Source organism: Oncorhynchus keta, chromosome 28 (genome assembly GCF_023373465.1).
Source record: "Oncorhynchus keta strain PuntledgeMale-10-30-2019 chromosome 28, Oket_V2, whole genome shotgun sequence".
Classification (NCBI taxonomy): domain Eukaryota; kingdom Metazoa; phylum Chordata; class Actinopteri; order Salmoniformes; family Salmonidae; genus Oncorhynchus; species Oncorhynchus keta.
Genome location: NC_068448.1, coordinates 5,619,334 through 5,632,691, shown reverse-complemented (window position 1 = coordinate 5,632,691; position 13,358 = coordinate 5,619,334). Strand labels below are relative to the sequence as shown.

Below are 13,358 nucleotides of genomic sequence, written 5' to 3'. Positions count from 1 at the left end.
TGTGGGGGAGTGTATTTGGCCCTGACAAAAACTAGTGAAAGCAATTATCTAGACACCCCACAAGACATGCTACCAGAGGTCTCTTCACAGTCCCCAAGTCCAGAACAGACTATGGGAGGCACAGTACTACATAGAGCCATGACTACATGGAACTCTATTCCACAATACTACATAGAGCCATGACTACATGGAACTCTATTCCACAGTACTACATAGAGCCATGACTACATGGAACTCTATTCCACAGTACTACATAGAGCCATGACTACATGGAACTCTATTCCACAGTACTACATAGAGCCATGACTACATGGAACTCTATTCCACAGTACTACATAGAGCCATGACAACATGGAACTCTATTCCACAGTACTACATAGAGCCATGACTACATGGAACTCTATTCCACAGTACTACATAGAGCCATGACTACATGGAACTCTATTCCACAGTACTACATAGAGCCATGACTACATGGAACTCTATTCCACAGTACTACATAGAGCCATGACTACATGGAACTCTATTCCACATCAGGTAACTGATGCAGCAGTAGAATCAGATAAAAAAATATGCCTTATTGTACAGTGGGGGGTGTGAAGAGACACAAAACACACAAACACACACACAGGCACAGACACATGCAATACAAACACACACACACAGGCACAGACACATGCAATACAAACACACACACAGGCACAGATGACACATGCAATACAAACACACTATAACATACATCCAACTACCTACCTCATCCCTATACTGTTTTTATCTCTCGCCTTGACCTTAGAGAGCTGTTTAGTTCTCTATTTGGTTAGGTCATGGTGTGATGTGGGGTGAGCATTCTATGTTTTGTTTTCTATGTTTCTTTATTTCTATGTTTTGGCCGGGTCTGGTTCCCAATCAGGGACAGCTGTCTATCGTTGTCTCTGATTGGGAATCATACTTAGGCAGCCCTTTTTTTTCTCCACTTGTGATTGTGGGTAGTTGACTTTTGTTAGTGGCGCTAGAGCCCTGTAAGCTTCACTTCCTTTGTTGTTTTGTTGGCGCCTTTTTAAATAAAAGGAAAATTGTACGCTCACCACACTACACTTTGGTCTACTTCTTTCGAAGGGAGGGAGGTAGGTAGGGAGGGAGGGAGGTAGGGAAGGAGGGAGGGAGGTAGGGAAGGAGGGAGGGAGGTAGGGAGGGAGGTAGGGAGGGAGGGGGAGGGAGGTAGGGAGGGAGGGAGGGAGGTAGGGAGGGAGGGAGGTAGGTAGGGAGGGAGGGAGGGAGGGAGGTAGGGAGGGAGGGAGGGAGGGCGGGAGGGAGGTAGGGAGGGCGGTAGGGAGGGAGGTAGGTAGGGAGGGAGGGAGGGAGGTAGGGAGGGAGGGAGGTAGGGAGGGCGGTAGGGGAGGGAGGGAGGGAGGGGAGGGAGGTAGGGAGGGAGGGAGGGAGGTAGGGAAGGAGGGAGGTAGGGAGGTAGGGAGGGAGGGAGGGAGGGAGGGAGGTAGGGAGGGGGAGGGAGGGAGGGCGGGAGGGAGGTAGGGAGGGCGGGAGGGAGGGAGGGAGGGAGGGAGGGAGGGAGGGCGGGAGGAGGGAGGGAGGGAGGGAGGGAGGGAGGGAGGGAGGGAGGGAGGTAGGGAGGGCGGTAGGGAGGGAGGGAGGGAGGGAGGGGAGGTAGGGAGGGAGGGAGGGAGGGAGGGAGGGAGGGAGGGAGGGAGGGAGGGCGGGAGGGAGGTAGGGAGGGCGGTAGGGGAGGGAGGGAGGTAGGGAGGTAGGGAGGGAGGGAGGGAGGGAGGGAGGGAGGGAGGGAGGGAGGTAGGGAGGGAGGGAGGGAGGGAGGGAGGGGGGAGGGAGGTAGGGAGGGCGGTAGGGAGGGAGGGAGGTAGGGAGGGAGGGAGGGAGGGAGGTAGGGAGGGAGGGAGGGAGGGCGGTAGGGTAGGGAGGGAGGGAGGTAGGGAGGGCGGTAGGGAGGGAGGGAGGTAGGGAGGGAGGGAGGGAGGGAGGGAGGGAGGGAGGGAGGGAGGGAGGGAGGGAGGGGGGGAGGGAGGGCGGGAGGGAGGTAGGGAGGGCGGTAGGGAGGGGAGGGAGGGAGGGAGGGAGGTAGGGAGGGAGGGAGGTAGGGAGGGCGGTAGGGAGGGAGGGAGGGAGGTAGGGAGGGAGGTGACACGATATCCAGCTTCTACAATGTTGACAGAATAAATAAAAGAGGATTACTGGAAACATCTAAACATCTAAACATCTAAACATCTAAACATCTAAACATCTAAACATCTAAACATCTAATCATCTAATCATCTAAACATCTAAACATCTAAACATCTAAACATCTAAACATCTAAACATCTAAACATCTAAACATCTAAACATCTAAACATCTAAACATCTAAACATCTAATCATCTAAACATCTAAACATCTAAACATCTAATCATCTAAACATCTAAACATCTAAACATCTAAACATCTAAACATCTAATCATCTAAACATCTAAACATCTAAACATCTAAACATCTAATCATCTAAACATCTAAACATCTAAACATCTAAACATCTAATCATCTAAACATCTAAACATCTAAACATCTAATCATCTAAACATCTAAACATCTAAACATCTAATCATCTAAACATCTAAACATCTAATCATCTAAACATCTAAACATCTAAACATCTAAACATCTAAACATCTAATCATCTAAACATCTAAACATCTAAACATCTAAACATCTAATCATCTAAACATCTAAACATCTAAACATCTAAACATCTAATCATCTAAACATCTAAACATCTAAACATCTAAACATCTAATCATCTAAACATCTAAACATCTAATCATCTAAACATCTAAACATCTAAACATCTAAACCCTGCTGACTAATAAACCGGTGTCAAATAAAGTTCAATTGAAGAAAGAAAAGTAATTTCAACCATTTTGAATAATTAATTTTTGTTTGAAATTGCTCTATTTATTTTTCCTTTATTTAACTAGGCAAGTCAGTTAAGAACAAATTCTTATTTTCAATGACAGCCTGGGAACAGTGGATTAACTGCCTGTTCAGGGGCAGAACGACAGATTTGTACCTTGTCAGACTCAAAATGCCATATCCTGAAAGGGCAAGACACAGCGCAGACTCATTGACTTTCAGCACAATATGAGGCGGTTGTAGGATATTAGATATTATGCACAGCAACTTACTGGGACCGATTCCCACGAGGGACTGGAACACGATGTTTAACCAGCAACACACTGAATATAGCACCAATATGGAAAGTCTGTATCAATTGACTGTATTATTTTTGTAAATGAAATTTAGAGACAGAAATGTGACTGAGGACAGTAGGAAAGTGTCCAGACTGTTTGTTGATTGAACATGTTAGCTAGGTGTGAATGAAAACAATAAGAAGCCTATCGAAACCTGGCGGGTCATCACCAGCAGGACAATCATTCTGGTGGTGCGCTAAACGCTAAACGCTAAACGCTAAACGACGGCTGACAAAAACCCTTTAGCAGCCATCAATGTTCACGTCACCAAAATGAAGTATTCTATAGTATATCACAGTATATAGTATATCACAGTATATAGTATATCACAGTATATAGTATATCACAGTATATATTCTATAGTATATCACAGTATATAGTATATCACAGTATATATTCTATAGTATATCACAGTATATATTCTATAGTATATCACAGTATATATTCTATAGTATATCACAGTATATATTCTATAGTATATCACAGTATATATTCTATAGTATATCACAGTATATATTCTATAGTTTATCACAGTATATATTCTATAGTATATCACAGTATATATTCTATAGTATATCACAGTATATATATTCTATAGTTTATCACAGTATATATTCTATAGTATATCACAGTATATATTCTATAGTATATCACAGTATATATTCTATAGTATATCACAGTATATATTCTATAGTATATCACAGTATATATATTCTATAGTTTATCACAGTATATATTCTATAGTATATCACAGTATATATTCTATAGTATATCACAGTATATATTCTATAGTATATCACAGTATATATTCTATAGTTTATCACAGTATATATTCTATAGTATATCACAGTATATATTCTATAGTATATCACAGTATATATATTCTATAGTTTATCACAGTATATATTCTATAGTATATCACAGTATATATTCTATAGTATATCACAGTATATATTCTATAGTATATCACAGTATATATTCTATAGTATATCACAGTATATATATTCTATAGTTTATCACAGTATATATTCTATAGTATATCACAGTATATATTCTATAGTATATCACAGTATATATTCTATAGTATATCACAGTATATATTCTATAGTATATCACAGTATATATTCTATAGTATATCACAGTATATATTCTATAGTTTATCACAGTATATATTCTATAGTATATCACAGTATATATTCTATAGTTTATCACAGTATATATTCTATAGTATATCACAGTATATATTCTATAGTATATCACAGTATATGTTCTTTAGTTTATCACAGTATATATATTATCACAGTATATATTCTATAGTATATCACAGTATATATTCTATAGTATATCACAGTATATATTCTATAGTATATCACAGTATATATTCTATAGTATATCACAGTATATATTCTATAGTTTATCACAGTATATATATTCTATAGCTTATCACAGTATATATTCTATAGTATATCACAGTATATATTCTATAGTATATCACAGTATATATTCTATAGTATATCACAGTATATATTCTATAGTATATCACAGTATATATTCTATAGTATATCACAGTATATGTTCTTTAGTTTATCACAGTATATATATTCTATAGTTTATCACAGTATATATTCTATAGTATATCACAGTATATATTCTATAGTATATCACAGTATATATTCTATAGTATATCACAGTATATATTCTATAGTATATCACAGTATATATTCTATAGTATATCACAGTATATATTCTATAGTATATCACAGTATATATTCTATAGTATATCACAGTATATATTCTATAGTATATCACAGTATATATTCTATAGTATATCACAGTATATATTCTATAGTATATCACAGTATATATATTCTATAGTTTATCACAGTATATATTCTATAGTATATCACAGTATATATTCTATAGTATATCACAGTATATATATTATCACAGTATATATTCTATAGTATATCACAGTATATATTCTATAGTATATCACAGTATATATTCTATAGTTTATCACAGTATATATTCTATAGTATATCACAGTATATATTCTATAGTTTATCACAGTATATATTCTATAGTATATCACAGTATATATTCTATAGTATATCACAGTATATGTTCTTTAGTTTATCACAGTATATATATTATCACAGTATATATTCTATAGTATATCACAGTATATATTCTATAGTATATCACAGTATATATTCTATAGTATATCACAGTATATATTCTATAGTATATCACAGTATATATTCTATAGTTTATCACAGTATATATATTCTATAGCTTATCACAGTATATATTCTATAGTATATCACAGTATATATTCTATAGTATATCACAGTATATATTCTATAGTATATCACAGTATATATTCTATAGTATATCACAGTATATATTCTATAGTATATCACAGTATATGTTCTTTAGTTTATCACAGTATATATATTCTATAGTTTATCACAGTATATATTCTATAGTATATCACAGTATATATTCTATAGTATATCACAGTATATATTCTATAGTATATCACAGTATATATTCTATAGTATATCACAGTATATATTCTATAGTATATCACAGTATATATTCTATAGTATATCACAGTATATATTCTATAGTATATCACAGTATATAAATTCTATAGTTTATCACAGTATATATTCTATAGTTTATCACAGTATATATTCTATAGTATATCACAGTATATATTCTATAGTATATCACAGTATATATATTATCACAGTATATATTCTATAGTATATAACAGTATATATATTATCACAGTATATATTCTATAGTATATCACAGTATATATATTATCACAGTATATATTCTATAGTATATCACAGTATATATTCTATAGTATATCACAGTATATATTCTATAGTATATCACAGTATATATTCTATAGTATATCACAGTATATATTCTATAGTTTATCACAGTATATATTCTATAGTATATCACAGTATATATTCTATAGTATATCACAGTATATATTCTATAGTATATCACAGTATATATTCTATAGTATATCACAGTATATATTCTATAGTATATCACAGTATATGTTCTTTAGTTTATCACAGTATATATATTCTATAGTTTATCACAGTATATATTCTATAGTATATCACAGTATATATTCTATAGTATATCACAGTATATATTCTATAGTATATCACAGTATATATTCTATAGTATATCACAGTATATATTCTATAGTATATCACAGTATATATTCTATAGTATATCACAGTATATATTCTATAGTATATCACAGTATATATTCTATAGTATATCACAGTATATAAATTCTATAGTTTATCACAGTATATATATTCTATAGTTTATCACAGTATATATTCTATAGTATATCACAGTATATATTCTATAGTATATCACAGTATATATATTATCACAGTATATATTCTATAGTATATCACAGTATATATATTATCACAGTATATATTCTATAGTATATCACAGTATATATATTATCACAGTATATATTCTATAGTATATCACAGTATATATTCTATAGTATATCACAGTATATAAATTCTATAGTTTATCACAGTATATATATTCTATAGTTTATCACAGTATATATTCTATAGTATATCACAGTATATATTCTATAGTATATCACAGTATATATATTATCACAGTATATATTCTATAGTATATCACAGTATATATATTATCACAGTATATATTCTATAGTATATCACAGTATATGTTCTTTAGTTTATCACAGTATATATATTCTATAGTTTATCACAGTATATATTCTATAGTATATCACAGTATATATTCTATAGTATATCACAGTATATGTTATTTAGTTTATCACAGTATATATATTATCACATTATATATTCTATAGTATATCACAGTATATATTCTATAGTTTATCACAGTATATATTCTATAGTTTATCATAGTATATATTCTATAGTATATCACAGTATATATTCTATAGTTTATCACAATATATATTATATAGTTTATCACAGTGTATATATTCTATAGCATATCACAGTATATATATATTCTATAGTTTATCACAGTATATATTCTATAGTTTATCACAGTCGGTATTCTATAGTATATCACAGTATATATTCTATAGTTTAGGTAGTAGGTAATAGTTTAGGTAATAGGTAGTCCTATTGCCAACCATCATCAGTTGATCCAGTAAATAATTCCTGAACGACAGTCGAGTGACTAAAAGATGCCACTTCCTGCTTTTATTTACAGCAGGTTCTAGTAAAAAAGCATCAAGGTAATGAGTTAGTGTTTTCATATGTTTCTGTGCTTCGGGATTGGACACCAAGTCCACTGCGCGCAAATGTGTAGGCTATTGCGCAACACCCGCCGGTATTGTGTGAATATCCTAAGGATAATGATGTTGAGAGCCCGGTATTGTGTGAATATCCTAAGGATAATGATGTTGAGAGCCCGGTATTGTGTGAATATCCTAAGGATAATGATGTTGAGAGCCCGGTATTGTGTGAATATCCTAAGGATAATGATGTTGAGAGCCCGGTATTGTGTGAATATCCTAAGGATAATGATGTTGAGAGCCCGGTATTGTGTGAATATCCTAAGGATAATGATGTTGAGAGCCCGGTATTGTGTGAATATCCTAAGGATAATGATGTTGAGAGCCCGGTATTGTGTGAATATCCTAAGGATAATGATGTTGAGAGCCCGGTATTGTGTGAATATCCTAAGGATAATGATGTTGAGAGCCCGGTATTGTGTGAATATCCTAAGGATAATGATGTTGAGAGCCCGGTATTGTGTGAATATCCTAAGGATAATGATGTTGAGAGCCCGGTATTGTGTGAATATCCTAAGGATAATGATGTTGAGAGCCCGGTATTGTGTGAATATCCTAAGGATAATGATGTTGAGAGCCCGGTATTGTGTGAATATCCTAAGGATAATGATGTTGAGAGCCCGGTATTGTGTGAATATCCTAAGGATAATGATGTTGAGAGCCCGGTATTGTGTGAATATCCTAAGGATAATGATGTTGAGAGCCCGGTATTGTGTGAATATCCTAAGGATAATGATGTTGAGAGCCCGGTATTGTGTGAATATCCTAAGGATAATGATGTTGAGAGCCCGGTATTGTGTGAATATCCTAAGGATAATGATGTTGAGAGCCCGGTATTGTGTGAATATCCTAAGGATAATGATGTTGAGAGCCCGGTATTGTGTGAATATCCTAAGGATAATGATGTTGAGAGCCCGGTATTGTGTGAATATCCTAAGGATAATGATGTTGAGAGCCCGGTATTGTGTGAATATCCTAAGGATAATGATGTTGAGAGCCCGGTATTGTGTGAATATCCTAAGGATAATGATGTTGAGAGCCCGGTATTGTGTGAATATCCTAAGGATAATGATGTTGAGAGCCCGGTATTGTGTGAATATCCTAAGGATAATGATGTTGAGAGCCCGGTATTGTGTGAATATCCTAAGGATAATGATGTTGAGCCCGGTATTGTGTGAATATCCTAAGGATAATGATGTTGAGAGCCCGGTATTGTGTGAATATCCTAAGGATAATGATGTTGAGAGCCCGGTATTGTGTGAATATCCTAAGGATAATGATGTTGAGAGCCCGGTATTGTGTGAATATCCTAAGGATAATGATGTTGAGAGCCCGGTATTGTGTGAATATCCTAAGGATAATGATGTTGAGAGCCCGGTATTGTGTGAATATCCTAAGGATAATGATGTTGAGAGCCCGGTATTGTGTGAATATCCTAAGGATAATGATGTTGAGCCCGGTATTGTGTGAATATCCTAAGGATAATGATGTTGAGAGCCCGGTATTGTGTGAATATCCTAAGGATAATGATGTTGAGAGCCCGGTATTGTGTGAATATCCTAAGGATAATGATGTTGAGAGCCCGGTATTGTGTGAATATCCTAAGGATAATGATGTTGAGAGCCCGGTAGTGTGTGAATATCCTAAGGATAATGATGTTGAGAGCCCGGTATTGTGTGAATATCCTAAGGATAATGATGTTGAGAGCCCGGTATTGTGTGAATATCCTAAGGATAATGATGTTGAGAGCCCGGTATTGTGTGAATATCCTAAGGATAATGATGTTGAGAGCCCGGTATTGTGTGAATATCCTAAGGATAATGATGTTGAGCCCGGTATTGTGTGAATATCCTAAGGATAATGATGTTGAGAGCCCGGTATTGTGTGAATATCCTAAGGATAATGATGTTGAGCCCGGTATTGTGTGAATATCCTAAGGATAATGATGTTGAGCCCGGTATTGTGTGAATATCCTAAGGATAATGATGTTGAGCCCGGTATTGTGTGAATATCCTAAGGATAATGATGTTGAGCCCGGTATTGTGTGAATATCCTAAGGATAATGATGTTGAGCCCGGTATTGTGTGAATATCCTAAGGATAATGATGTTGAGCCCGGTATTGTGTGAATATCCTAAGGATAATGATGTTGAGAGCCCGGTATTGTGTGAATATCCTAAGGATAATGATGTTGAGAGCCCGGTATTGTGTGAATATCCTAAGGATAATGATGTTGAGCCCGGTATTGTGTGAATATCCTAAGGATAATGATGTTGAGAGCCCGGTATTGTGTGAATATCCTAAGGATAATGATGTTGAGCCCGGTATTGTGTGAATATCTTAAGGATAATGATGTTGAGAGCCCGGTATTGTGTGAATATCCTAAGGATAATGATGTTGAGAGCCCGGTATTGTGTGAATATCCTAAGGATAATGATGTTGAGAGCCCGGTATTGTGTGAATATCCTAAGGATAATGATGTTGAGAGCCCGGTATTGTGTGAATATCCTAAGGATAATGATGTTGAGAGCCCGGTATTGTGTGAATATCCTAAGGATAATGATGTTGAGAGCCCGGTATTGTGTGAATATCCTAAGGATAATGATGTTGAGAGCCCGGTATTGTGTGAATATCCTAAGGATAATGATGTTGAGAGCCCGGTATTGTGTGAATATCCTAAGGATAATGATGTTGAGAGCCCGGTATTGTGTGAATATCCTAAGGATAATGATGTTGAGAGCCCGGTATTGTGTGAATATCCTAAGGATAATGATGTTGAGAGCCCGGTATTGTGTGAATATCCTAAGGATAATGATGCTGAGAGCCCGGTATTGTGTGAATATCCTAAGGATAATGATGTTGAGAGCCCGGTATTGTGTGAATATCCTAAGGATAATGATGTTGAGAGCCCGGTATTGTGTGAATATCCTAAGGATAATGATGTTGAGCCCGGTATTGTGTGAATATCCTAAGGATAATGATGTTGAGAGCCCGGTATTGTGTGAATATCCTAAGGATAATGATGTTGAGAGCCCGGTATTGTGTGAATATCCTAAGGATAATGATGTTGAGAGCCCGGTATTGTGTGAATATCCTAAGGATAATGATGTTGAGAGCCCGGTAACAGATTGACTGTAAGTGTAACGCTTTTCTTGTGTCGAAGGAGAGGTGGACCAAAATGCAGCGTGGTTACTATTCATGGTTCTTTAATAAAGACTCTTCACATGAACAAAACAAACAAACAAACAAACAAACAAACAAAACAAACAAAACAAACAAACCAAACAAAACAAACAAACAAACAAACAAACAAACAAACAAACAAACAAAACAAACAAACAAAACAAACAAACAAACAAACAAAACAAACAAAACAAACAAACAAACAAACAAAACAAACAAACAAAACAAACAAAACAAGAAACGTTGAAAACCCAAAACAGTCCTATCTGGTGCCACAAACACAGAGACAGGAACAATCACCCACAAAAACCCAACACCAAACAGGCTACCTAAATATGGCTCCCAATCAGAGACAATGACTAACACCTGCCTCTGATTGAGAACCACATCAGGCCAAACATAGAAATAGACAAAGTAGACATGTAACATAGAATGCCCACTCAGATCACACCCTGACCAAACAAAACATAGAAACATACAAAGCAAACTATGGTCAGGGTGTGACAGTAAATCCCCTTAACGATAGACTGTTGTTAAGGAATACATTGTCTCTAAATTCACAATGTTTACATTTCTACAGGTCAGACTTTAAAAAAAAATTGTAAACGTCCAAATGTCGGCCTTTTACCAGATTCATGTTTTTCCCCCCTGAACTGTTTAATTTGAATTATTTATAACAATTCAGTACGATGTAGTCGATAGAATATTTAGCCCACAGTGATTTTATTTGATTTTAGACCAAATTAAACAACAACTATGAAATGTTTTCATTCATCAACCTTTTATCACATTCTTTAATTAAAAAAACAAAACTCTTAACAGAAACAGGCTCCAACTCGCTTCCCAGTTTCCACCCTCCCCCCAAGTAGGCCTACAAGGAAACTCAATGTTTCTCGATGATGTTGAGAAGCGCGGGGGTCCGTATGCAAACATACACGTAGGTGAGAGGTAAAGAGAGGAGTCAGGTTCATTTAAGACTAAATGTCTTTAATTAATTAACAGAATTTATGTGTGTAATTTAGGTGTAGTAATCTCTACAGAATCTATTGAGGTGTAGTAATCTCTACAGAATCTATTGAGGTGTAGTAATCTCTACAGAATATATTGAGGTGTAGTAATCTCTACAGAATATATTGAGGTGTAGTAATCTCTACATAATCAATTTAGGTGTAGTAATCTCTACAGAATCTATTGAGGTGTAGTAATCTCTACAGAATATATTGAGGTGTAGTAATCTCTACAGAATCTATTGAGGTGTAGTAATCTCTACAGAATATATTGAGGTGTAGTAATCTCTACAGAATATATTGAGGTGTAGTAATCTCTACAGAATATATTGAGGTGTAGTAATCTCTACAGAATATATTGAGGTGTAGTAATCTCTACAGAATCTATTGAGGTGTAGTAATCTCTACAGAATATATTCAGGTGTAGTAATCTCTCAGAATATATTGAGGTGTAGTAATCTCTACAGAATATATTGAGGTGTAGTAATCTCTACAGAATATATTGAGGTGTAGTAATCTCTACAGAATATATTGAGGTGTAGTAATCTCTACATAATCAATTTAGGTGTAGTAATCTCTAGAGAATCTAATGAGGTGTAGTAATCTCTACATAATCAATTTAGGTGTAGTAATCTCTACAGAATCTAATGAGGTGTAGTAATCTCTACAGAATATATTGAGATGTAGTAATCTCTACATAATCAATTTAGGTGTAGTAATCTCTACAGAATCTAATGAGGTGTAGTAATCTCTACAGAATATATTGAGGTGTAGTAATCTCTACAGAATCAATTTAGGTGTAGTAATCTCTACAGAATCAATTGAGGTGTAGTAATCTCTACAGAATATATTGAGGTGTAGTAATCTCTACAGAATATATTGAGGTGTAGTAATCTCTACAGAATATATTGAGGTGTAGTAATCTCTACAGAATCAATTTAGGTGTAGTAATCTCTATAGAATCAATTGAGGTGTAGTAATCTCTATTCTAGAAGCTATCATCTATTAGTGTATAGTCAGACTGTCCCTCTTACTTGTAGGGGTCGTTGGGGTCGTGTGGGTCGCAGGCCTCAGCGTGTCCGTTACACACACAGCGACCTCCGATACTGATGTCCTTGATACTGTAGTAATACTGCAGGGAGACAGGCAGAGCACAAAGACATTAGATCAAGTTGACAAGTGATTGCACAATATATCTGCATTTTTTTAATGTAAAGTGCTTTTCTACCACCTGCTCCCCAACCCACTGACCCCTTCTCTACCTCCTTCCCCCTACCCTCTCTCCCCTCTGCCCAGTAGTACCCACCCTGTGTGTGATGGTTGGATCACGGAGGGCCTTGCCTATCAGGTGCCCCAGGAGGGTGTTGGTCCTGTACCCTAACCCAGTACCCTAACCACAAACCTAACCCAGTACCCTAACCCAGTACCCTAACCACAAACCTAACCCAGTACCCTAACCCAGTACCCTAACCACAAACCTAACCCAGTATACTAATCCACTACACAGTACCCTAACCCAGTACCCTAACCACAAACCTAACCCAGTACCCTAA

General features: G+C 35.9%; 1 protein-coding gene across 1 annotated transcript in view; it reads right to left on the bottom strand.

The window, feature by feature from the left end:
• The window catches only part of LOC118359423 (laminin subunit alpha-5-like), a 301,123-nt gene that overhangs the window by 184,211 nt on the left and 103,554 nt on the right, over positions 1-13,358 (bottom strand). Inside the window, 1 exon segment of the mRNA XM_052484170.1 lies at positions 12,840-12,937. Within this exon segment, the coding sequence (XP_052340130.1) occupies positions 12,840-12,937 (98 nt within the window).